This window comes from Triticum aestivum, chromosome 1D (assembly GCF_018294505.1).
Source record: "Triticum aestivum cultivar Chinese Spring chromosome 1D, IWGSC CS RefSeq v2.1, whole genome shotgun sequence".
Lineage (NCBI taxonomy): Eukaryota > Viridiplantae > Streptophyta > Magnoliopsida > Poales > Poaceae > Triticum > Triticum aestivum.
The window spans coordinates 312,617,561-312,643,522 of NC_057796.1; the positions used below are offsets into that span (position 1 = coordinate 312,617,561).

Sequence of the window (25,962 nt, forward strand, 5' to 3'; positions counted from 1 at the left end):
CCCAGAAAACAGGCCCGACGGCCGGGCCGGGCAGGGCTCGGGCCTGGGTTTTTTGCGTCGGGCTTGGCTAGGTCCGGCCCGAGGTATGGCCAGGTATATTCACACATGACCCACTACGCATCGACACCTCTACCACCACTAACAGAGTCACAGGTGGTCCACGGGCCAAGTCCATGGTGGCGCCCCCGCTCGCACTCCCCACTATCCAACCGAACCAGACGTCGCGACAGGCGAAAGTCTCGTCACAAACCAAACCCAAACGCCGCAACAAGACCCCTAACCCGATCCAACCCCAGCCCGCACCCGCGCCCCCTCTTCTCTCCTCCCCTCAGTGTGCGGTGGCCGACTGACTGGCTTGTGCCTGGTTCGCGACTGGCGTGGTGCTCCGCGCAGCCAAACCACAAAGCTACAAACCCCACTCCGCTCCCGCCTCATCGCCTCCTCCGCCGCCCTCGCCCCGCCGCCGACCGCCCCCGCCGCCGTCTTCCCCCCCGTGAGGTGTCGCCGCCGCCGCCGAAGCAGTAGGCACGGTTCTTCCGGCGCCGGGCGCCGGGGTATGAGCAGCAGCCGCCGCCCCGCAGGATCTAGGGTTCCGACCACCCCTCTCACGTATGGCGGGTGCTAGAAGCTCCAGCGACATCACCTCGGTATCTCCCCCTCCCCCCCTTCCATTTACCGCTTGTGGCTGACGGGTGCAGTGTGCTCGCGTCGGGAATTGCTCCGGGGTAGCGCCTGGCCGGGCGAGCTAGGGTTTTGGGTGGCGCCTGAACTGGGACGCTTCGTGTTTTGGATGCTTTTGGCGGGCTGGTTTCAAGTTCGTTTCCAGGTCTCGGAAATTAGGGTTTTGGAGTAGCATCGAGTGACAGTCCGCGAGTGTCGGGTTTACTGTGTCCAGCTGTGGCCAACTGCGGCTTTGGGTTCCTGCACTAGCGATTCGATATTAGGCTTTTAGCCAGCAGAGGATGATTTGCTGGTACGGCATATGTCATGCAGAATTAGTATTTGGTCCATTTCGCGTGCTTTATTATGTGGAGCTTAAAAATGGGCTGATGCTCATAAGGTCATCACGATTAGCTGTTCACTGCAGTTTTATGCGAGACTCATGGGGAGGCAAGTGGTTGTGGCCTCCTATAATTGGCTAAGATTCTGGCCTTTCGCTCCTATTAAGCAGGTTATTAGGCCTGTAATGTTTGATCACCCATCTGAAGACCGATGATTTATGTAGTTATGCTTATGCATTAACTGGAGACATGTGTAAACCATCTACCAAATGCCTAGCTTGCTCCAACGTTTCCTGCTCACACTTTACTTTCGTCATTGACATGTTGGAACTTCCATTTCTATATAAATTTTAAGTTTGTTTATCTTGCAGACAAACACCCATGGATTATGATGATACTGATTTCCAGAGCCGAAATTTTCAACTAGCTGGTGAAGACAACAGTAAATCCCCATCAAGTTTGCGGCCATTTGCACTGCCGAAACTTGATACTGACGACCAACTACAGGGCCATCTCAGATTTGGCAATTTAACAGACTCGGAAGGATTTTTCAGTGTAGGAGGGCACGATAATAGTTGGATTGAGGTGCTGTCCACTGGAAGTAGTGTTGTTGGTTTTAGTTCTAGCGCAGCTGAATCTTGCTCCATATCTAGGAGTAACTATGTCTGGTCAGAGGCAACATCCACTGAGTGTGTGGAAATGTTGTTGAAGTCAGTGGGAGAAAATGAGATGACCGGTAACATGAATGATAATGTGCATCAGCAGTTAAGTGGCATGGACAGTCAAATTGGTCCATCCAACATGCAACCCAACTCTAGTGACTCTCCATCAGATAGCATTGTGGTGCCGACTGAGAATGACCAGTCCCAGGGCACTCGTTCTAGAATGCCAGAAGATCCTTTGACAAGTCAACCTCAGTTTGAAGATATTGCACCTTTCTCAATGGTTGAGAAAGCTGAACATGCCATGCCTTCAACTTTATCAGGCAGGAAGTCGAACTATATGTTGGATTCTGTTTCTGAGAAGTGCATTGTGAGTGAGAAGCTGTCTTCCGCTTCTCAAAACACACCAGAAGGCTGTCCAGCTGTTGACAACTATTTTAAGGTGGTTCATGATGGTGATTCTTTGGACAATCTCAACATACACTCAGCTGGAGTTGATTCCGATAAGTTGAGCAACGAAGCCTTCTCGGAGTTAGCTCGAATTCAGAACATATACTCCACCGACTCATATCACTTCGAGCAAGGCAATCATATGCACGCAAATAAACTTGAAGGAGGAATGCATGAATTGCAAAAATTGACAGAAAGCTCTGATGGATTATTGGAGGCCATCACAAATCCGGTTAAGATGCTGCAAATGAATGATGACACTTGCAAGAGTGCCAGTGATTCACTTCAACCATCCCTTTCACAAGTAGAACATGAGGCAGAAGGCCATAAAATTTTAGTGGACGCGCACAAAAAACCTGTCATTAAGAACTTCAGCATTGGCGAAGAACCCAGTTCTGCTAAATCTTGTCAAAACCAGTCGGATTTGAATAATTCTAATCCTCATCCCGTCACTCCCTTGTCAACCGAAAGTAGCGAGTTGATTCAGTCTCCAGATGGAAAACAGCCTGCCCATGTCACTGCAGCTCCAGAAGAAACGGAAAGTGATGGAGTGGAAGATACAGTTGTTGATGTCTCAAAACATGGAGTGCCGGAGCAGCATCAAGAATCTGTTGATATTCTAAAAAATGTTGTTATGGATGATACAAATATCAGCAATGACGTTGAAGTGCTAGAGCAGCATCAAGATTCTGTTGATAATCTACAAAGTGTTGTTTCAGAAGAACAATCAGGTAGGGAGGAAATCTCAGTGGTTTCAGGGGATTTTGAATGCTTGGTAGAAGCTGGTCATGATGGAAATGATAGACGTCTTACTGGTACATCAAAAGATGAGTTTGAATCATCAGGGCATGTTGCACCTGTCAATTCTTCAGCTGGTTTATTTGATGAGAATGAGAATGGTCCAAACGTTTCCTCAGTAAATCATGAGGGGCCAGTCAAGGAAGATGATACACCTGTTTTAGAAGACGAGTCTGGAACTAATTCTGGGCCTCAGGAAAAAGAGATAGCACCTCTAAGCAATTTAAGCAGCGATATAATTTCTACCACGGTTGCTGATACATCCAATAAATCAATGGATAAACCTGACTGTTCAGGAGGTGTTCCATCCGATGGTTCTCCTGCTGGTGTGCTTGAAGGAAATGATTCGACGATTTCCTCAATAAATCATGTGGATGCAGTTGATAAAGGTGCTAATTCTTCTTCAGAAGTTGGAGGCCACAATGTAGCACCTGTTTCTGAGTCATCGGCGAAGAAGTCAGCAATGTCGGTGAACTCTGACATCAATTCTATTTGTAGCAGTGGTACCGTTCCTGTCGCAAAAAATCCACAGGGCGAAGGGCTGGCTACTTCTTTGGGTAGTTTGACCACGAATCAAAGTCAGGATAATTCAGGTGACTCGTCTTTTTCTTTCCTTCTACCAGCCATGTATTTATTAGCAATATGTATTCCACGTAAGCAGGTTTTCTTTTGAAACTGACAAAGTTGGGATTCATTCAGGTGATCATCCAGATGCTCATACAGAGAATTGCCAGGTTGACAGACCATTACAATCTGAAGACCAAGAAATTTCTCATCCACAGAAATGCCAGATTGGTGGATCTTCTGTACAATCTGAGCATCAAGGAAATTTAGCTACTGCCTCCTCCTTGGATGTCTCATCTGGCAAGGGTGCACAAACCATCATAGAAACTCCTTCAAATGCAAATGACGATTTAAATGTGCATATAAAAGGTTAGTTGTTTGTGCTAGCATAATACTAGTGATGCAGTTTTCCTCAAGAAGAGCAGTGTGTCACTGCTTCTTTTAGAAGAAACATTCTTTCTACAAAGCAAATATTTTCTAAGCATGCTTTATACTTTTCCCTTAAAGTTGAAGTGCAAACCGTTTCCCCCCTCAAGTTTGCACATTTAATTCTTGCTCCGTTACGTTCCAGATCCATAATGTATTTCTAAATGGCATGCATGGAACTTTGGAGCATTCTTTAAATTTAATCCTTGCACTTGACTTCGATACGTTTTACAAATTTAAGCTCCACTATAGGTGATTAAGTACACTTGGTTGTCTTCATTCTGTTATGAGTAGTATGCATGTTCTAACACAAGCAGCAGAAAAATTCAAATGGATGCAAAGTGACATTCTTTTGGCTACAGATAACGAAGGAAGCTGTAATGATGGTACATGCGGTTCCCCTACAGTGATTAGTTGCACAGAACCCTGTCTCCAAGAAGGTGGGCAGGAGGGTATCGCTGTGCTTCATAGCAACCTAACTGAACAAACCGAGGATAAAAAAGACCCTACAGCCTCAGCTGGCGCTTCCCCTAGTTCAGAAGATTGCTCTGCCAGAAATATAAAACATAGTCTTACTTCTGAGGAGACAAATACAACGGGAGATGATCGAAGTTTCTCATTTGAGGTCGGAGATCCACCAAAAGTGTCTGAGAAAGTTCATCGTCCTGCTTGGAGCCCTTTTCCTAGATCTAAAGCTGCTCTAAGTACCGAGGTCTCTCTCTCTCTCTCTCTCTGCATGAGCTTGATGCTTACATACCACACATTAGACTTACATTAGCTAGGACAAACTGTTTGAAGCTTAAACATCACACCTTAGCTGTGACATTGGCGTGATTTATTATCGTAATTTGTTTACTATTTCCTAATTTTTAGGTAAACTCACGAATCCCTAAACCTGGGACTCCTGGAAATGAGTTGAAGCACACCAGTGAAGTGAGTAAGAATACGCCTGTTCTGGATACTGGGAAAGAACAACAATCAGGGAACAAAGTGGTTGAAAGTGTTGGGGTGCTCTCTAGCAGCTCGCATATTGGTCATAGTACTGAAACTAAAAGTGCACCGCTAGAGCAGCCACAACAGCATCCAACTCCCGAGAGCAGTGGTAGGCAAATCTCCTATATTCAGACAGTTCAGATATCTCTATTACCTGTCTTGAATACATCAGTTTCTTGTGCAGCTCTAGCGCACCAACCTTTCACAGATTTACAACATGTGCAGCTACGTGCACAGATATTTGTTTATGGTGCTCTTATGTAAGTTAGAACTCTTTTACATATGTGTTGCTTGTGTAATTAGAAATGTATGGATTATGGGACTTAATTTTCTTTCTGCAGTCAAGGAATACCACCAGCAGAGGCTTACATGGTGTCAGCTTTTGGAGAACCTGGTGTGTGTTGTTTCATAGATGGAAGTCCTCTATTTTTCCTTCTTTTTTGCGGATTTTTCCTTGTTTGCATTGTCTCATAAATTTTCGCATTAACATACAGTAGGTGGCGGCAAACCTGCCTGGGAGGCAGTCTGGCGAGTTGCTGTTAAGATATTTCAGAATCAGAAGTCACCCGTAGCTGGCTTGGAAACTCCTACAAGCTCACGTATAGGTAAATATGCGATACAATGATTACACTATATACTGTACATACATATATTTTTAAATTCCTGAGCACATGAATCTGCAGGCAGCAATGTGGCTGAAAAAGCCAGTAAGGGTACAGCAGGTAAAACTTCACCAGCTAGCAAAAAAGGTGGCAAAGCTGTGTTGCCAGCACATACTGCTGTAACTCTGCACTCACCAACTTTCAACATGTCACCGCTTGGTAGTTCTACATTGAACCTGCAACGAGGTTCCCATCTGGATTTTAGTCAGGCTGTATCACCAGTATTCGCATATAATTCACAGACAAGGCAGCCTACTTCTGCTGTTGCATCCTGGTTTCCTCAGAGCCATGGTACACGTGCTGCACCTTGGCTGGCTCCACCACAAAACTTAATATTTGATTCATCAATGCAACCAACTGTGCCTTCAAGTGAATCTGCAAAAGGATCTAGTAAAACTATATCCATTTCACAAGCTATTACGCCTGGTCTATTTCTTCCCAGTCAGGCATCTTCTACTGTTGCTTCTCCATTAGCAGTTGTACAGGAGGAGAAACAGAAGACACCGGCTTCTAAGCGTAATAGAGCTGGAGCTGCATCACCAAAGCCAAGAAAAAGAAAGAAAGCTTCAGCAAGTCAAGAACAGCAACCTGACATTGCTTCCTCTCAGCTCAAAATGGACATTGCATCATCCCAGCTCAAAACAGACATTGCATCTGTTATTCCTGCCACTGAGCAGACACCAGGCTTCACCTTATCTACTCGTTCTCCAAGTAATGTTCTGGGTAGCCGGCTTGTTCCTAACTCAAGTTTGATCACATCTGTGCCTAACTACCTGGGTGGTAAAGGTGGTGAGCAAAGAATAATCTTTTCAGAACAGATCAGTGGTGCAGTGGACCAATCTATGGACCAAGCCAAAGGTGCAAGCATGTACTCTGAGGAGGCACTGAGGCACAGTGAAGGTGTGTGGAACCACTTATCCACAAACTCAAGGAGCAAATTACCTGCAGAAGTAGAACAAAAGCTTACTTCAGCAGCTGCTGCTGCTTCTGCAGCAGTTTCTGTTGCGAAGGCTGCTGCAGAAGCTGCTAAAATGGCGTCGGTGGCTGCATTGCAGGCAAAAATGATGGCAGAAGAAGCCCTTGGCTCTATGAAATCTGCTAATTCCTTGCAGAAGCGTGACACTGGTGAAGTTGATGTAAATAATATGGCAAGTGTGTCAAGTTTGACGCCCAAATCATCATGGAAAATAAAGGACAGCACTAATGCCCCAGGTTCCACCATTTCGGTGGCACGGGAGGTTGCTAGAAAAAGGGTTGAAGAGGCATCTGCAGCTGCAAAACGTGCAGAAAACTTAGATGCTATACTTAAAGCTGCAGAGCTTGCTGCAGAGGCTGTGTTCAAAGCAGGAACAATCATAGGGATGGGTGAGCCTCTGCCTTTTACTCTAAGTGAGCTGTTGGAAGCTGGTCCCGATGGCTACTGGAAGTCTGATAGAGTGAAGAATATGAAGACTGGTAACACCAGTGAGAATGCGGTAACAGAAGAATTGGAGATACCTACTAATAAATCTGGCAAAAAGCATGATAGCAAAGCTAAATATGATCAAGCAATACAGAACTTGGAGCCATCTTCCAGTGTCAAAAGTTTGCAGCCAGATAAGATGCCCTCAGGTAAAGCCACAAGTACCTTTTGGTATGTTGTGATCGATGTTCACCTCCAGCTGATTTTTGTTTGTTTGGCTCATGTAGGGAATGGGATTGAAGATAATCTCACTGCTGGCCCACTCAATGGCAACACAACTGATACAGCACCAAGCATAATTTGGAATGGCATTGGAAAAGGATCTCTTGTTGAGGTGAGTTGATTCTTTTTGTCTGGATATATTTCCCCCTTTTGACATGACTAAGATGATAATCTGCTTTGTGGACATTTTTGAAGCTAAAATATACTCCCCCCCTTTCCAAAATATAAGATGTATTTTTTTTTTCAAACTTATGCATGTTGGACCAAGTTTTTAGAGAAAATTATTAATACCTACAATGTCAAATTTGCATCATTAGGTCCATCATGAAAACTATTTTCATATTTAATTTATTTGGCATTGTAGATGTTGATATTTTATTGTAAAATTTTGGTCAAATGTAGAAATGTTTGACTTATACGAAAATTTATGCACCTTATATTTTGGAACGAAACGAGTACCTTCCATTATTCCTTGCGATGCATCTATTCTCCATGACTGCATCTATTTATAAATTTCAATATACACCTTTGATTTTTTTTCTAATGACATTTGTTACAAATAATAATAAGTACGCCCTAAATTATTTGAAGGTCTAGCTTTATCCAAGTAAAACTTCTCTATTTGACCAAGTCTACAGAAAAATGTGCTAATATCTACAGTACTCGAAATTTGGTGTTGTAGATGGTGTTATATCTTTCTGTAGACTTGGTCAAACTTAAGATGTTAAACCTAGGACAAAGCTATAACTTAATTTGGAATGGAGGGAGTACTTATGACTAATCTATTAATATTTTTCATGGGATTAAGCGGCTAACGACTGTGATGTACTCTATTTTTTTTCATGTTTGGTGTTAAATATATTTGTTTGTCAGCTTTGCTTTTTTCTAACCTTATATTGTATTCTTCCATTTTTGTGTCAGGTTTTTGCTGCTGAGGGTGGTTCTAGAGCAGCTTGGTTTTCTGCGAAGGTCCTTGATATAAATGAAGATAGTGCATGCATCCACTATGAAGCCCACGGTGAAGGTTAGTACCGATTGTTCTATTCATATCTGCACCTTAATTTTTCCATTAGGCACACATTGTTTGCACTCTTTGATTATCCTCAAGCTACACCACAATAAGTGTTGGTTGTTATGCTAATCAGGCTGTGGGATTGGCTGATCTTTTTTTAGGTACTGGTCTTTCCAAGGAATGGGTGTCACTGAAGCAGGAGGGGGAGAAGGCACCTCACATACGTCTTGCCCATCCTGCTACTATATCTAATTTGAAAGGTACTAGAAAGCGCCGTAGGGACACAGCAGGAAATTATTCTTGGGCTATTGGTGATCACGTGGATGCATGGATAAAAAATAGGTATGCCATTCAGTGTTCTTACATGCTGCTCTTTCATGGGTAAATGCCGGAAGCAGGAAGATAGCAGCATATAGGCTGTAGATTTGCATATCCACTGATGGTGTTTCTGCTCAATGCTGTGGTGGTAGCCCTATTTAGTATTTTGGACTGGAAAACTGCGCAGAAGCATTTCAGAAGTATATACATCTAAAATGAATTTTAGAGCAATTCTAGACTGTCTTATTTCCTGTTATAGGTTCATTCTGGTGCCAGCAGTGTTCTGATAGTAGGTTGACGGAGATACTAGTATTCTCTTTTTTATATCACTTATTGATCTGGAGCTTGTTTCTTTCCACAGTTGGCGGGAGGGAGTCATTTCTCAGAATGGTGAATTTGGTGACACAAAGTTCGTTGTGCAATTTTCAGGTAACATTAGCATGATTGTCCATCTCATCCTTTATGGTATTGTTCTTATTCTGAGTTTTGTTGCCAAGTGCATGTTTCAAGTTAGTAATAATTTATTACCATAGTTTGTACATAATGAATGCTTCCAATCAACTGAGTGGAGCAGCCACAACATATCTGAACTGAAATTGATGTCATCATAATTTGATTGTTCCTAACCTAGCATTGATCTTTGGCTTTAGGTTTCCAGTTTGACCTGCGGATTTTCATTTATTAATGGGAAAAGTTCTTCAATAGATGATTCTTTAACCGTCCTTATTGCCTTGATCATGTATTTTCAGCTGGTGATTCCTTAGTCCTTGATGCTTGGAATCTTCGTCCATCACTTGTTTGGCAGGATGGTGAATGGACAGAGTGGTCCCGTGCACGAGAGAGGAAAGATAAATCAAATAAGGTTCCTTCTATATTCTACACTTGCTCGCAATTTTGACTACCCAAATTTAAGCTTTGTCCAAGAATTAATCCAAATGTTCTTTAATACTGAATTTTTACTCAAATTTGATACTACTGGATTCGTCTCAAAAAGTTCTTATGATCTCATCTTTTAACTACTCCCTCCGTTCCTAAATATTTGTCTTTCTAGACATTTCAAATGACTACCACATACGGATGTATGTAGACATATTTTAGAGTGTAGATTCACTCAGTTTGCTCCGTATGTAGTCACTTGTTGAAATGCCTAGAAAGACAAGTATTTAGGAACGGAGGGAGTACTAAAGAAATACATAATTTAAGGTTAGAACTTATATTTGGACAATCAAATACGCCACACCTCGTTCTGCATTGGATGGAGTACATTTTATTTGTATGGAATGCGCTAAATATTACCTCTACACAATTATATTTGAATAACAATATTTTTGGGTACAGGGTGATTCTCCATATGAGAAACGCCAGCGGACAGCAGTGAACGATCCTGTGCCTACTGTTGAAGAAGCACGTCCCCCTTCTAAAGACAAGAAGAGCACTAACACTGTAGTGAGCGACCCTGTGCCTACTGTTGGAGAAGCACGTCCCCCTACCAAAGACAAGAAGAGCACTAACACTGTAGTGAGCGACCCTGTGCCCACTGCTGGAGAAGCACGTCCCCCTACCAAAGACAAGAAGAGCACTAACACTGTAGTAAAACCAGATGAGCCAAAGCCACTGGCTTTATCTGATAGGGACGTGCTTTTTAACATTGGAAAAGGTGCAACTGAGATTAAAACCACCAGGCGACCTGGACTGCAGAAGGAAGGAACAAAGGTCTTCGGTGTTCCAAAACCTGGAAAGAAGAAGAAGTTTATGGATGTAAGCAAACATTATGTTGGCGATCAATCTGATAGGATTTCTGAGGGTAGTGCATCCACCAGATATGCAAAACATCCAGTGCCACAGGTGCCAAGACCACGGGAAAGTACCCTAAAACTCGATCAGAGAGCCAAGAGGGCAAGTGACATGCGATCCAGAGGACTTAAATCTGCCAAGCCTCAGACAACATCAACTAACGGTGTTCCTGGCGAGGATCCTTTATCCACTCCTGTCCCAAGCTCTAGTGCTCTTGAAAGTACTTTTGCTTTTGCGGCAAGTACGACAAGCTCTTCCAACCCTGTGAACCCAACTGTAGAAAAGAATAATTTGGCTCATGCCACTGATCTTAGAACTGAAGATGCTTCTATTCTGGAATCACGTTTACAAGCCACACCAACCATTCCTGCTGTCAAGAAGAATCCAATCGCTGCTAATCGAGCTAAAAGGAAATTCGTTCCTTCTGCGGATAGTAACGTGAACAGGAGGGTGCTGAAAACTCCTGACGTTTCAGCCAAGACTAGCTCAGATTCTGCTGAACCCCGAAGGTCAAACCGCCGGATTCAACCAACCTCACGGGTAACTACTGGAACTGTCCTTAAGTTGGCACTAAATTTATACTGTAGTTGTACTACTTTCCGTCACTGAATATTGGTAGTATGTCCTTGCGGTGCATAATATAGCAATAGCTTACTACTTTTGAGCCTTTCAGTATCGTTGTAGTCATTCTAGACTTTTGTCAGAAGTCTCATTACTGTTATGAGTTTCTATACTAGTGTTGCTCCCTTTAGAATAAATCTGAGCGATGTGACTGTTTTTCCCCATTGTGTGCTTGTTACATGTCTGAACTTGCTGCCGAACCTCTACATACACTTGTTTTACGGAGTTTGATACATCTGCTAACTTAGCCTTGCTGTTTTCTGTAATGCAGTTGCTCGAGGGCCTGCAGAGTTCTCTTATAGCCTCCAAAATTACTGGCGAAAAACTCCCTAGGACTAATTTCAGGAGTGCTACTTCTGCCTCAAGAGGTAACTGACTCTTCTCTTTTCTTTGTTTCCGGAACTTCATTTATTGGTGTCATTTCTGATCCTGTGCTTGTCAATCCGTTTCGGTAACCTTGTGGAAACAGGAAAAGCCCATGGCTGATTCAAGGCAATCGAGACGCTGTTTTGGTGAGACAACCATGGCGTGTTTGTACATATCGGTAGCTTGCCGAGTATGGAAGCAAAAGGGGATAGGATTTGAGTGAAGGCTTTTGGAGCTGGTGTGTGTGGATGTACTATAAAACTAGCTTAAGTTAGTGTCTTTTCTCTCTATTGCACTGGACAGTATTATTGTGTCGTAGGATTAGCCATTAATCACCCCCAAACCCTCCGTTTAATCTGTATGGATACAGTGCCAAGGAGAAGGACGGGGTCTGGCTTAAACTTACTCATCAACGGTTGTACTTTACCTTGTCTCGAGTACCAGCCCCATGTTGGAATGATCGACTGGTGCTCTTTGGTTCCAGTGAATGCTTTGACCTTGATGTGACAACCGTGCTTTTGCTGTGTCTGCCTTATGTGTGCACTGGTGTGTTTTGCGGCTGTTACACCCTATCTGTAGGGAGAATTGCGTTTTTCATGCTTACACTTTGTTGGTTATAAGATATGGCACAGGGTATCACTTCGATGAGTCAAACTTTGTTGCCAAGGAACGGACACCAAACGTACAATGAATTCAGTGAATCATGAAGGTGCAAGCTTTCTATGATTGTTGACCTTTATAGCCAAGAATCGTATAGGAAATCAGTGAATCGTGAAGCAACAAACTGCCTGCTGATTTTTTCAGTGAAAAATAAACTACCTGCTCATCGTTGACAGCACTAGATCGAACCATTCCCTCGGCAGTAAATGTTGTAGACATGGACAGCTCTCTATATTGCATATTAGACTATTATTTGGACACTAATATATGCTAATGGCGGCTGCTAAAACCTGTTTTCCGGGGCTTGACTTTCTGTTACCTAATAAAGAGTTTCGTGTTGCATAAGTATGTTATATCAAGTTGCCCTCTTCGAATTTCTTGAGTATGCAATTGGAGGGGAACGTTGACTTCCGTGATGAAGAATGGCTTGTCTGAATCGCCTTCGCCTGCCTAGATACATACTGTACATCTCAGCTATGAGACGCTTATAGCCATTGATCACCAGCAAAGCTAGTCGGACCAAAGGAAGGATGGCAGAGTCCTTCGACAAGATGAAGGTGGAGTTCACGGGCCATGAAGAGAGCGTGCAGGCCCTCGCAGAGGCCTTCCACGACTCCGGCGAGGTCCCCGAGAGGTACATCAGGCCGGAGATCGATGCCGATCCCCTGGCCGCCGATGCGGGGGGTCATGCTCTGCCGACGATCGACATGTCCAGGCTGCTCGACCCCGAGTTCTCGGCGGAGGAGTCCGCTAAGCTCGGATCCGCCTGCGAGCACTGGGGCTTCTTCCAGGTCTGCAACAACACCATTCCACGATTCATGTCATGTCATCAGGCAGCAAGCAGAGAAATCTCTGGAGACGTTTGATGTTTTATTTCTTCCCCTGCAGCTCGTGAACCATGGCGTGGACGGGGGGCTGCTGGGGCAGACGAAGGCCGACGTCGCCGAGTTCTTCGGCCTTCCCCCGGAGGAGAAGTCGGCCGTGGCGATCCCGCCCAACGGCATGCAGGGCTTCGGCCACCACTTCGTCTTCTCCAAGGAGCAGAAGCTGGACTGGGTGGACCTGCTGTTCCTCGCCACCAGGCCCGCCCAGGAGCGGTGCCTGGACTTCTGGCCCACCAAGCCCTCCACCTTCAGGTGAAAATGAAATGCTTCTCTGTTTCGTCAACTAGATCCCTCCCTCCCTCCACCTTCAGGTGACATGAACCGGAATGATTCAAGCATCTTTTTGATCCCTGTTGCTGTGCTCATCCTGATCCCCAGGGACACGCTTGACAAGTACACGACGGAGCTAGCAAGTGTAGCCGAACAGCTGTTCAGGTTCATGGCCAAGGACCTGGGAATTGACCAGGAGGCGCTCCTTGGCACCTTCAAGGGCCTGCCCCAGTGCGTGAGGATCAACTACTACCCTCCCTGCCGGCAAGCCGGCAAGGTGCTGGGCCTCTCGCCGCACACCGACGGCGTTGGCATGACCCTACTCCTCCATGCCAACGACGTGCAAGGACTGCAGGTCAGGAAGGATGGGGAATGGTTCTCCGTGGACGCCCTGCCCGGAGCTCTCGTCGTCAACATCGGCGACGTCCTTGAGGTGTGTTCCTAGCCAGTAGTTACTATCTGCTCTGTTTAATCTGCAAATAGTATGATCATTTCAAGTCGTCAGCTGCCGCTCTATTAAGCTTATATTGAAATAATAAAACACTGAGAAATTGCGATCGGTTTCAAACAGATCCTCAGCAATGGCAAGTACAGGAGCATCGAGCACCGGGCGGTGGTTAACCCTGACAAGGAGAGGATCACCATTGCAGCGTTCCACAGCGTGCACCTTCCCTGCACGATCGGCCCGTTTCAGCAGCTGGGCGACGCACGCTACAAGACGGTCGATGGCCTTGACTTCACCAAGGGATACTTCGCGGCGAAGCTGGAAGGCAGGAGGTACCTGGAGAGCTTGAAGCTATAGGCATATGATGATGGTCACTGGTCAGAGTGGTGAGTGTTATGATAAATTCACTTGGTTTAATACTACTCCTATTGCTTTCCTATGTCTCAGATGTGTTGCTTTCAGCGTGAATGTTATGTGCAATCTTCTCATGGGATGATTTTGTGAATTTTTTCTTTAAAGAACAGAATGTTTTGTGGACATTTTTTTGAAGAACATAATACTTTTGTGAACTTAATGTATTAGGTGTAAATACTGCCTGTGGATAAGCAACAATTTGTGAACAGTCTTTTTAATTTCCCCCCTAAGGTATATATGTTCCATCGACCTAGGACTAGGAGAAGCCAGTATCCACCTTCTGTTGTGATCTACTCCCTCCGTCCGGAAATACTTTGTCGGAGAAATGGATGTATTTCCAGACGTTGGGAGTATGTAGGTTGTGATTTTCTTTTGGAAACAATAGAGATCCACAGTATGAGAGGCTAAGTGCAGAAGAATACACAATCAGCAATTGAGAAGAACTGTTTAAACTAAAATATTAGGATGGACATAAAGTGCTGTAAGATGGATCAAGTGCAACACCAAACTCAATCATAGACAGCAATACAGAAACCTCAATGAAGATCAAGATAAAAGCTCACTCGGTCTCTTGGGAGCTAGCCACGCTGAATAAAAGCTCATCTCAACAGAAGAAATACGCCGCTCATCTCAACAGAAGAAATACGCGGTGACCATTCCAAAGAGGCAAGTTCAACTGGCAAATAAGTGGTCACAGGCTCTCCACGGCCTCTCCTTGTACATTGATCATCAGCTCTCTGTTTCTGTCTATTCCCTGTAGCTATCGAAGAACACCTATCCTCAAGATGCGAGTCCTCGCAGTTGTCAATTCTGTATGTAGAGCAGCCATTTTGCTCAGACTTCTTCTCACCCTCGAAAGTAAAAAGGCCTCTATCTCCGCGACTTTTGCCCCATCATCACTAATCAAAGCTTCTTTGCATGACTGCAACACTGACGAGAACAGAGGGAAATTTCTCTGTGCTTACAAACCATCTTCTACAACATTGGCCCCAGTTACTTTGGTCTCTGAATCCTCCTGAGACATAAAAAAGGGTTTCACTGTAAGTAAAGATTGACATGTATGTATATACAAATTGTGCGAGGTTATAGATTCCAATAATACATGATGGATTTATTTAGCATGCACAGAGGTAATGAATGTAGCATGATATGTCACACAGTCGCACCATTGCCATCTTATAGTGGTTAACATTACAAAATACTTGTCTAGACAGCATTTTCTGCACTTTACTGAAAAGGAACTTCAAGCCTCAAATATTGTCAATGTGGCACTCTATATCTGTGTGCTATCATATATCCTACCGAAATTCTTGTGCTAAAAAGTTAAATATTGCCTCCTCGTACTAACATATATATAGTCTGCAATTGAACTCATGTACAATGAGATACGCAAACCAGACATGTTACTATATCTAGACTGAGAATCAATTCATCCCTCGGTAACAAAAACATCAACAACAACTGACCAAAACAGCAAAATGTGAAGAGATGATATCAGATTTTCACAACAATAGGCACTCAAATGCTCTTAAGTAACTTAATTGTATAGTACTATAATCCAGGGACCAGATGTAGGAAGATTCAAGTTCAGGCTCACCTTGTTGCATACCAAAGAAGGTGGCCAGGCCATGATGTAGGGATGGAGAGGGCTGTCAAATGTACCCCGGAAGAGTTTGATAAACTCCGCTGTTTCAAGGCAGAAGGATAGAAACCACTCGGGAGATTCAGTACTCGCGTGACAGTAACTAGACAGGTACACAAAGCCGTCGACAACTGCCACACTGTTGACCACGATATGATCTTCTAATGAACACTCGGTGAACTCAACAAACTTGTGCAACGGAAACCTCTTCTCCATCCATCTCTTGACACCATCATCGTTGGCTCTCCAGAACCAAACAGCAAGCGTCCACTCCTTTGCACGGGAATCGTCCGCGCAAACGATACAGAGCTCGCCGTCCTTGGTCTGACCAAGCCTGAAGTTTGTGGAGTGCTTCCCTTTTAGGGGCTGCGGCAAATCCATTTGAGAGAACTGCAATGTCGCAGTGTTGAGCACAAGCATGCAGGCTTGGGTCTTGTGCTTCCAGTAGATGAATCCATTCACCAGGGTACCAGTGTGAAACATGGGCCTGTCAACTCCACCATCCCCAGGCTGTGGCGTCGCGGTATCCACCGGCGGCATAACCAGCCACCCCTTGCCCCTGTCGTCCGATGAGAAGACGGCGATGCGCGCCCGCGCCCGCCGCAGGGACCTGCCGTGGCGGACACAGACCGCACGGAACGACCCCTGGTCCTCTTGGAAGAAGACGAGGTGGATCTCGAGGGAGCAGGAGCGGGACATCTCATGGGGCAGTGGAGGGAGGAAATCCAGAGCCAGTGTGAGTGGGTTGTAGGCGGCAATCTGCTCGGTGCTCCGGTTGAGCAGGACGACGTAGCCGTCTTGGCAGCCCTGGATCTCCCACCCGGGAGAGGGGTCGTCGTTGTCTTCCGGGAGTCGGGTGAGGAAGAGATCGCCGCCGCGTATTGCGGCGGCGAGGTCTGGGTCGGACCGGCGGCGGAGGGGGACGAAAGAAGGGAGGGAACAGCTGTAGGACTCGATAAAGAGACCGAGGAATGGGGATGGGTGGAGCGACCGGAATCCGCGGCGGAAGACGGGGGACGAACGGACAGCGTGGAGGAAGGTGCGGCAGGCGAGGGCGGCGCGGATGAGGCTCGGGAGGGAGGGGAGATGGAGGAAGATCTCGCGGAGAAGGTCGTCGCCTATAGAAGTGATGGTGCTGGGAGCTGGTGGGGCATATCTCGCCGTCGGCGGCCCTAGTTGGGAGGCCATGGCAGTCGAGTTCGAGCTTGGGCGGCGGCCGCCGGCTCTTGTTTTCGGAAGGAAACGGTCGCCACGTCCGTCCGCAAGGAAAGTGCGTCCGGCGTGGAGCAGACGCAGGAGTTCTCTCGGCTGGATTTTCTCTGTTCTCGGAGCCGAGAGTGGCCGAATATTACTACGGAAAAGTATAACACCGGGGGGGTTAGATGATTTACCACGTTTTACGAGGTGTTTGATGATTTGCCCCAGATTTGTCTCAATGGTCAGTGGCCCCGGCCACACCCGTCAATCTTGGAGGAGGGGGGGGGAGGGGGGGGGGGGGCATGATCAAAGTGAAAAATAAAGCGTGCGTTAAGACTTAATTTCTAACCAATGTATGGTTAGATGGTTAGCAAGACAGTGATATCCCGTTCATCAGGGTTTAAGTCCTGATGTTTCTGGTGATGTGCCTTTAATGGGTGGAGACGTTCCCGTTAGTTGTCGACTACGAGACACCTATGATGACTTCGTCAATCTTAAATAATATACCGGCTCAGTCTCTCGAAGATGCTCATAACTAAAAAAAACTAATGGCGGGAGCTCTTCTCTGCGATGAACTGCCCATGAATCGTAAATTTTAGAAAGTTTGACTTGACACAAAGCTTATACACGGTTAACTGAGGGAGTACAAGGCAGTCATGGTGGACGACTGTTGTCCTAGCTATGGAACAACAGTCCCTTTCTTTTTTCAGTTTTTTCTCCTTTCCTCTGATTTTTTTGGTTTTATGGAAAAACACAAAATTAGTTGGTTGGGGCTGCTGAGTTGGCACTGCCTAGTCAGCAGTAATGTGGTAAAAAACAATTGACTGAGTCAAAATTGAGACAACGGTATGTTCACTGCTTTTGCAGCTCAGGGTTGAGTTTTAAACCATCACGTTGGTTTAGTGTTGTACTGTGAACTTTTCTCTTTTCAGAAGAAAACGTTCCTCACGCCCGCAGGAAGTGAGCGCTTGTCCGATAGCTGCTTGGATCATAGCATCGGTCTGGGAGGTTGTTAAGAGCATAAATCTATATAAAGTTTCTTTTGAGGTATCGATCAACACTAAAGCATCGTAAGACCCTAGTACAAGAAAGGGGGAGAAAGCATGGGTAAGGCATGATTAAGGGGGGTTGCTTGCCTTCGATTGCAACAGCCTGGTATTGCAACGTATCCTTGGAACATTGTTGTGAGATGGATCGAAAGCGTGCACGTAAGAAGCGTCGTTTTAGAAACCAGGAGCAAATCCGGCAACAAACAGAACAAACATAAGTAATAGCGCAATGCACAAGCAAATGATGCATGCCATTTTAATGCCATGGAAATAAAGCTACAACTAGCCTATCCAATTTATGTGAAGTCAGAAAACATAAAACAATCATTTTTTAAAGAACTTCACATGCATAATTTAAGTTCAAATGGATTTACTACAGGACATTAGGTTTATAGTGTTTAAACATGCATGACAATGCTCTAGTTTGATTCTATGCATTTTCCTAGTCGATTTGGATATAAAGTTTTTAAGATTTGAAGTTGAAATGAATTAGTTTATCTTTTGATAAAGTGATATTTTACGAAATAATATAAAATACGAATATGAATATATCATGAACATAACCAAAATTATAGGATATATTTGATACGTATCTCTTCATTATGAGAAAAGTTCACATTTCAACCCTGAACTAACCACACGGTTTGGTTTACAACCCTGAACTCTGAAACTGCCCGAAATACACCTCCAACTAACCTCGAGGTTTAGAAGTCAACCCTGGTCTTGGTTTTGGTTCGGTTAACTAGTTTTGACCGCAGTTAATGCTGACATGGCGCTGCCAACTCAGCCTAGGGCATGAGTGATTACGCAATAATAGTAGTGGCTAATTGTTAATAATTATGACCAGGTCTCTGGATTTAGGAAAAAAGTCCTCAAACCAAAGTTTCTTTTTACAATCGGGTCCCTGTGGGGTGTTGCAGAGCACCGAGCGGTGCATGTGCGCTGCTGCCCAACTTTTGCCACACCAGTACCGAACTGCATGGGCCCACCACATGATCTGCACAGATGCTGGTGGTGGAGCTCCTCTTCCTCTGCTTGTCGTCGGGGCGCAAAACTCATCGTGGAGGCCTCATTGGATCCAACGATGTTAGGGATTGTCTCTCTGTAATGGTTTTGGTGATTGATGACAATGCGTTTTGCGGACTAACCGTGTGCATTTAGCATTTCAGATATTCTTATATATGGCACAAGACGGCTTTATTCCCCTCGGTGATAGAAAGAGCAAAGATGGTTTTCCGGTGTTTCTTTTCGGTTAACTTGAGTCGTAGAAATCCGTACTATTAAGAGGGGGTTCACCTTGGAAAGTTATGAGTGGAATCAACAAGTACACAAACCCACATGCACCCACTAATCCTTTCCGCAACATGGATGGTTTAACTCTTATTGCTTGGGCAGTTTTGCAGCATCCAGGCGGTAGTACCGCTCTGGTCCATGGTAGTGCCTCTTAGGCGGCACTTTTGCACACCAATGTCGCTCTTACTTCCGCTTGGAATCTTGGTTATGTGAGTCTTTGTTTTATAAGCAGTAGTGGAACGGTAGTATCACTTGCACGGTACTGCCGCTTGCTACTACCGCCGCTACTTTCGACTATATCTGCGGTTATGTTGCCTTGTTCAACTTTCATGATACTTAGACGACAGTTACATGGTACTACCGCTCTAGCGCCGCTTCAATACCGTTGTTCCTCTGTGCTAGTGATCCAAAGCGGAAGTAGCGCTTGAATGGACGGTAGTATCGCTCCGGTGGCACTATCGCTCCAGTACTACTGTACTCAATAGCTACAGCTGGGACTGCTGCTCTAGGCAGTAGTACCGCTCCCTCGAGCGGCGGTACTGCTTGAGTGCGGGCTGAGAGCAATAACGGTTGGATTTTATGCCCCATTATATAAAGGGGGACTTCTTCCCCATGAAGACCTACCTCTTATCCCCTTGATTCATTGTTGCCACCAAAAGCTCATTTTCGCTATTCTCTCTCCCTAGCAATCGATTCTCTAGGGTTTGGAGGAGAGGGCCTCGATCTACACTTTCACAAGAGAAATTTGATCCCCCCACTAACCCCTTGCGGAACTTGCTGCTCTTTGGTGTTTGGGCACCCTAGACGGAAGAGGTCACCTCGGAGCCACATTCCACTGTGGTGAATCTTCGTGCTGGTGTTGGGAGCCTCTAATTGAGTTGTGGAGAGAGCCCCAACCTTGTTTGTAAAGATTCGGTCGTCGCCTTCAAGGGCACCACTAGTGGAATCACGACATCTTGCATTGTACAAGGGCGTGAGGAGAATAGGTAGGCCCTACTGGCTTCTTAGGGAGCGTTATGCCTCTACATTGCTCGAACGGAGACGTACCTCCCCCTAAAGGGAGGAAACTTCGGTAACACATCCTCGTCTTCATCGACTCAACTTGTGGTTGATCTCTCCTTTTTGTTGATCCGGTATTGGAACTAAAAAGAGTATCCCACACCTATTTCCCCACAGGTGACCCTGGGTTATCGAACCCATGAGAGGAAGATTCCGTTGAAGCGATGGTCTCTAGCAAGCTTTTGCTAAAGTGTCAAATCCAGCTTTTGACCATATCAGCAAGCAAATATTGATTCAAACACTTATTATAAAAAGAAGGTACAGGGATGAGGTCTTAATGCTTACAATAGTGTATTGGTGTTTAGATAAAAACTGATATTAGTTTGTGCTCGGGAAGCCACCCATCAAGATGTGCTTGCTTCGTTTGGAATGGGGGATGTGTGCAAATAAGATCCTGACCGGCACGAGTCCTGCATCAAGAATCATTTGTCCTACCGAAGACCCTATCCGTCTCGCGGGGTTGCCTTGATAATTAAGATAATAATATCAGATAAAAGCTTTGGCGTTCAATGACTACACCTCATGAATACCCAAGGATATGATCCATGTTACCCTAATAAACCTTACTGTCACCGGTGTTTGGTATAACACTTCATTGTCCCCTTGCTCCTAGCCTCACCGATGCTCGACCTGCATGATCCTGGGTACCTATAGGGATGAAGATCACGGACAAGACAAGAGATACTTCATGATGCAATATTATTTTACACATACAAGACATTGCGTCAAAGGCTTCCATTGATCCCTTCACCAAATACCTGGGGCTGCAAGGCTCATGCCTCCTTACCGGACTACTCACACATGGAGATCAGATCGTGAGAAGAAATCACTGGAGAACACATCTTGAAATTGATTGATTGCAATATGTCTTACAATAGATGCCTTGTGTGATGCACGATTACAAGTATGAACTAGATGAGAGATGGCTACGGTGGTGGAGATGGATATGGAGGTGAAAATGGCAGCGGCTAGGGTTTGTGGATAAAGATCATGATGAATGGGTTGTGGCAGTGTTAGACACTCCTCCTCTGCTCTGTCTGTTGACATTTCGACTGGTCCCCTGAATAAAAGTTGTTCAGGTGGACGAGCTGCCTCGGTTTCCATGCCAAATGACCGCTCATGCGAGCGCTCACGGTCGCATGGAACACCGTCTTTCACTCTGGAGTCCTTCTGACACCTCCTGATGATTTATTTTTTCTCCATTTTCCTTCCTTTCCTTTCTCCCACGTGATATCTTCCCTTTTTAGCCCATTTCCTGTGGAAAAAATATTAAAGAGAGGATTTGTGGAATCCTTTGCATTCATTAGTCATTGGTGGCAATATCAGAGCGGATATCTCCTAGTGAAATATCTTGGTTTAAACAAGGTTGAAATGAGTGTAAAAATATCACTCATCAACCCCCCAAGCTTAAACTTGATCTTCCTCGAGCAACATCGAGAGAAATCCAAATCATAAGGAACTCAGTTGTTTAAACCGAAATAACGAGAAGGTTTTGGTTCACTTACGATCGTCATGCCTAGATAGCCCTCCGCTTCATGACCTGAAAACTTATCATAGATATAGCGGTGGCATGGTTATAGTGCAAGTGTTAGTGAAGTAAAGATAGTAAACACAAAGTTTCTGATCTACTAGATGAAACAAATTTGCAACACTTCATTTCATTTAATCTAGACAACACTTGCTTGCCGAGAATGGACAGAAGAGTTTCTTAAGATAGATCCATGAAAACATAAGTTAGGGAGTAGAAAGCATGTAGTGAAACATGATGCTCTCAAGTACTCTTGAACACACCCACAATTGTTTCCTCCTCTAGGATCTTAAACACTTCGTTTCAAGCATTGTTTGCTAGAACTTTAATTGTCACATGAAGGAGAATATGCCAAATAAGTGATCATGCATAGTGAAAGAACATGCGGTGCCCCCATGTTTGGTTTTGGTAATTGATGACAATATCTATGGACTAATGGCTGCCTTGAGTTATATCCGTAGGATTTGTCCATAGGCATTTCTTGAAGTCCATTTGTTGGTTTCAAGGAGTTTATGTGTTGACCAAGATGCTATTCAAGGATTTATCCAAAGATTGGTCATAGAGAAGACATGATATAAGGTTGATAAAGACTAAGTCAAAGAGTGGATCAAGTTGATCAACACACAAAGCATACAAGATGTACTGAGAGGGATCAAGTGATCCCATGGTATGGTAAGCATTGTCCATTACGCTTTGTGTACTAACCCAGGATCTACGTGTGAGTTCTGTGTGGGGTTAGGTATGTTTCCATGGGTTTGCGTCAAGAGGAAGATTTAATGTAACTAGGGGTGGGCATATAAACCGAAGACTGAAGTACTGAACCAAAAGAACCGGGACCGACACCGGACTGACCGAAACCTATTATTTCGGTTGTTACTTCGGTCATAACTTCTGTAGAACCGAAATTAGTTCGGGATTCTCGGTTTCAGGCCTCGGTTACCCGATAAACCGATATATCCTATACGTACTTCAAAATCTGAGAAATAGCCCAGCCCATTATCATTACCTGGCAACTCCCGAGGCCCAGCAGACTAGCACCCCACGTGATCTGCTGGAAAGTCACTCCTGATTTCCCATCTCACGCAACGACCTGACCTAGCCGCCACAAGCGTTGCCTCCCCCGCCGGCGGTAGCACTATGCTCTCCTCCCTTGTCTACTGCCCCGTCGTTGGTGGCTCTCTGCTCTCCTCCTTTGTCTTCTCCCCCACCGGTGATGGTGCTCTGCTCTCCTCTCCTGCCGTCGACGGCCGCCTGGTGGACTGGCAGCCCATAGCAGGACTTATCCCCTCTCTCCTTTGTGATTTCTTTGACCATCCCGTCATATTAAGATGAGACATTTTTGCCTTTAGATCTGATTGTGTTCGATTGACAGTGTTTTCTTTCTCTTTTCAATCTGATAGCTTCGGTCTTGTTCGGTTATACCGGAAACAGGACCGAAGTCACGGCGCCCCGAACTCTCGGTTAGCAAGATTATGAAAGACCGATCGGTCATCGTTTCCAGGAAACCGAATTTGCTATAACCCGAACAAACCGAACCGAAATTCTCGGTTAGACCGAATGCCCAGCCCTAAATGTAACCCATGGAGGATGACATCAAGTGGTGATCTTCATCAAGATTGCGGTGTGCAAGTTCAAGTGGAGCATCACAAAGAGATCATGCTTGAAGCTTGCCGTCCATTGTGGTGACAATGGACTTGTGAAGATGTGCCGAAGAGTGGCTCACCCATAGTGGAGTATGGGGGAGCAATCTAGTAGTCTTCATCGAGCCAACGCAATCAAAAGGGTGGTCCAACTTGAGGAAGTCAAGATAGTCATCATCTAGCTCAAGTGGACTTTGTGCAAGGCAAAGTTTGCCCTGGATAGGTTTTCTATTTTACCGGTCTCATGGTGGTAGTTGGGAGACCGGGTTATAGGATCGATTGCCGTACTATCAAGGGGGCTCTCAAGTTAGTAGCTTGATCGTATCGTTCGTAGAGAGCTCAAACCATTGCATCCTTGCATCATCTTTCTTGGTTCATGTTTGGTATTTCTCCTTGTGAGATTTGGAGCTTATGGTCATCTGCATGACAAACTCGAGTTCATCGAAAACAAAGTTCACATGCATCTTCTATGATGTTTTCGATGTTGGGGTTTTTGCCGGTTCTTCATTCATAGAGGTTTCACATCTCTATATCTTTGACATTTTTTCTACTGCCTCTTCTTACTATAACAGTATTTGTTGTCATCTATCCAACAAGCTTGAGTTTGCTCATTTCGGAGCTCATTTGCAGAAGTTATGGTAGTTCAGGGTTTACTGTATCCATCTGTTTGCTTCGGCTACTTTGAAGCTCACTAGCGGTAGTACCGCCCTGGGCAGTGGTAGTACCGCTTGCGTGGTACTTCCGCGGTCTAGTGCCGCAGGCACTACCGCTTGTTTTTGGGCTTCTGGACTCGTTTTCTCTTCCGCGGCAGTAGGGCGGAAGTTGGGCACGGTAGTACCATTCCAGACAGTAGTACCGCACCTGCCCAGCGGTAGTACTGCTTTGCGGTACTTCCACGACAGACTACCGCCTATCTCTTTGGTTCTGTAGTCCCTCGTTGCTTCCACGATAGTAGAGCGATAGTAGAGTGCGGTAGTACTGCTTTGTGCGGTACTTCCATCCTACCCTCCCTCTACTACCGCTGGTTCTCTGTGTCATGAGACACTAAGAGGTTATACCGCTTGTGAGGATGGTAGTACCGCTCAGGTGGCACTACCGCGCCTGAACTTGCATTCTCTCAGTGCTACACCTAGAACTACCGCCCCAAGCGGTAGTACCTCTCACCTGAGCGGTAGTACCGCTTGTGTGCGAGCTGAAGGCATAACAGTTGGATTTTTCCCTTCCTATAAAAGGGGGTCTTCTTCCCCAATGGTTCTTATCCTTTTGAGCTCGTGCTTTGCCCCCATTGTTGACCTTCTTCCATCTTGCTATCTCTCAATCCCTCCATGGATTCTTGCTAGTTTTTGAGGGAAAAGAGAGAGGAGATCTAGATCCACATTTCCACCAATCACTTTCTCCTCTATGTGAGGGAACCCCTTGGATCTGGATCTTGGAGTTCTTCGTGTTCTCTTCTTCGTTCTTCCTCTCATTTTCCTCCATAGCATTAGTTGTTGTGGTGGGATTTGGGAGAGAAGGACTTGGGCACTCCGTGTGCCCTTGCCATTGCATTTGGTGCATCGCTTCGAGTTCTCCACGGTGATACGTGGAAGTGAAGTTTGAGAGCTTGTTACTCTTGGGTGCTTGGTACCCCAGAGCTTGTTCCTCTTGGGTGCTTGGGCGCCCTAGATGGTTATTGGTGCTATGGAGCTCAATCATTGTGGTGTAAAGCTCCAGGCAAGCGTCGGGGTCTCCAATTAGGTTGTGGAGAACGCCTAGAGCAATTTGTACGGGTTCCGGTTGTTGGGGAACGTAGCATGCAATTTAAAAAAAATTCCTACGCTCACGCAAGATCTATCTAGGAGATGCATAGCAACAAGAGGGGGAGAGTGTGTCCACGTACCCTCGTAGACCAAAAGCGGAAGCGTTAGGTTAACGCGGTTGATGTAGTCGAACATCTTCACGATCCAACCGATCTAGTACCGAACGTACGACACCTCCGAGTTCAGCACACGTTCAGCTCGATGACGTCCCTCGAACTCTTGATCCAGCAGAGGGTCGAGGGAGAGTTCCATCAGCACGACGGCATGGTGACGGTGATGGTGATGGGATCCATGCAGGGCTTCGCCTAAGCACTACGACGCTATGACCGGAGGAGTAAACTGTGGAGGGAGGCACCGCACACGACTGAGAACAATTGATGTGCTATGGGGTGCCCCCCGCCCCCGTATATAAAGGAGGGGAGGAGGAGGCGGCCGGCCAAGAGGGGCGCGCCATGGGGGGGAGTCCTACTAGGACTCCACTCCTAGTAGGATTCGCCCCCCCTTTTCCTTTCTTCATCGGAGGGGAAAAGGAAGGAGAGGGAGAGGGAGAGGGAAAGAGGGAAAGAGGGGCGCCGCCCCCTCCCCTAGTCCTATTCGGACTCCCATGGGGGGGCACCCCTTGTGGGCTGTCCCCTCTCTCTCCCCTGGCCCATGAGGCCCATGACTTCCCCCGGGGGGTTCCGGTAACCCCTCGGTACTCCGCGTAAAATACCCGAACCTCTCGAAACTAT

The 25,962-nt window shown here is 45.7% G+C and overlaps 3 protein-coding genes across 4 annotated transcripts; 2 read left to right on the forward strand and 1 right to left on the reverse strand.

The window, feature by feature from the left end:
* The first annotated feature begins 289 nt into the window (after positions 1–289).
* On the forward strand, positions 290–11,879 carry LOC123181699 (uncharacterized). 2 transcript variants are annotated; one of them, XM_044594020.1, is made up of 17 exons: positions 290–647; positions 1,373–3,504; positions 3,611–3,844; positions 4,264–4,613; positions 4,775–5,003; positions 5,079–5,154; positions 5,236–5,288; positions 5,389–5,499; positions 5,578–7,167; positions 7,246–7,352; positions 8,162–8,264; positions 8,414–8,594; positions 8,932–8,999; positions 9,320–9,432; positions 9,909–10,904; positions 11,257–11,353; positions 11,455–11,879. In XM_044594020.1, exons 2-17 carry the CDS (start codon positions 1,383–1,385, stop codon positions 11,469–11,471), a joined length of 6,447 nt encoding a protein of 2,148 aa, XP_044449955.1. In that variant the 5' UTR covers positions 290–647; positions 1,373–1,382; the 3' UTR covers positions 11,472–11,879. The 2 variants fall into 2 exon arrangements, with proteins under 2 accessions (XP_044449955.1, XP_044449956.1); XM_044594021.1 differs by having other exon boundaries at positions 5,392–5,499.
* Positions 11,880–12,281: 402 nt separating this feature from the next.
* LOC123181703 (2-oxoglutarate-dependent dioxygenase 11) lies at positions 12,282–14,184 on the forward strand. The gene is made up of 4 exons (XM_044594023.1): positions 12,282–12,802; positions 12,900–13,147; positions 13,274–13,598; positions 13,737–14,184. The coding sequence occupies exons 1-4, from the start codon at positions 12,542–12,544 to the stop codon at positions 13,965–13,967; spliced, it is 1,065 nt and encodes a 354-aa protein (XP_044449958.1). The 5' UTR covers positions 12,282–12,541; the 3' UTR covers positions 13,968–14,184.
* A 54-nt stretch (positions 14,185–14,238) lies between these two features.
* On the reverse strand, positions 14,239–17,002 carry LOC123181702 (uncharacterized). The gene is made up of 2 exons (XM_044594022.1): positions 15,622–17,002; positions 14,239–15,039 (listed from the first exon to the last, which is right to left on the reverse strand). The coding sequence occupies exons 1-2, from the start codon at positions 16,852–16,854 to the stop codon at positions 14,986–14,988; spliced, it is 1,287 nt and encodes a 428-aa protein (XP_044449957.1). The 5' UTR covers positions 16,855–17,002; the 3' UTR covers positions 14,239–14,985.
* Positions 17,003–25,962: the final 8,960 nt, after the last annotated feature.

What these genes read in the sequence shown, in the direction of transcription:
- LOC123181699 (XM_044594020.1), top strand. Translation starts at nt 1,383, where the DNA reads ATGGATTATGATGATACTGATTTCCAGAGCCGAAATTTTCAACTAGCT. An exon ending in GTCAGCTTTTGGAGAACCTG is followed by an intron (nt 5,289 to 5,388) that starts GTGTGTGTTGTT and finishes ATTAACATACAG; the next exon opens with TAGGTGGCGGCAAACCTGCC. An exon ending in GAAAAGGATCTCTTGTTGAG is followed by an intron (nt 7,353 to 8,161) that starts GTGAGTTGATTC and finishes TTTTTGTGTCAG; the next exon opens with GTTTTTGCTGCTGAGGGTGG.
- LOC123181703 (XM_044594023.1), top strand. Translation starts at nt 12,542, where the DNA reads ATGGCAGAGTCCTTCGACAAGATGAAGGTGGAGTTCACGGGCCATGAA. An exon ending in ACCAAGCCCTCCACCTTCAG is followed by an intron (nt 13,148 to 13,273) that starts GTGAAAATGAAA and finishes CCTGATCCCCAG; the next exon opens with GGACACGCTTGACAAGTACA. An exon ending in ACATCGGCGACGTCCTTGAG is followed by an intron (nt 13,599 to 13,736) that starts GTGTGTTCCTAG and finishes GGTTTCAAACAG; the next exon opens with ATCCTCAGCAATGGCAAGTA.
- LOC123181702 (XM_044594022.1), bottom strand. Translation starts at nt 16,854, where the DNA reads ATGGCCTCCCAACTAGGGCCGCCGACGGCGAGATATGCCCCACCAGCT. An exon ending in CTTCTTTGGTATGCAACAAG is followed by an intron (nt 15,040 to 15,621) that starts GTGAGCCTGAAC and finishes TTTATGTCTCAG; the next exon opens with GAGGATTCAGAGACCAAAGT.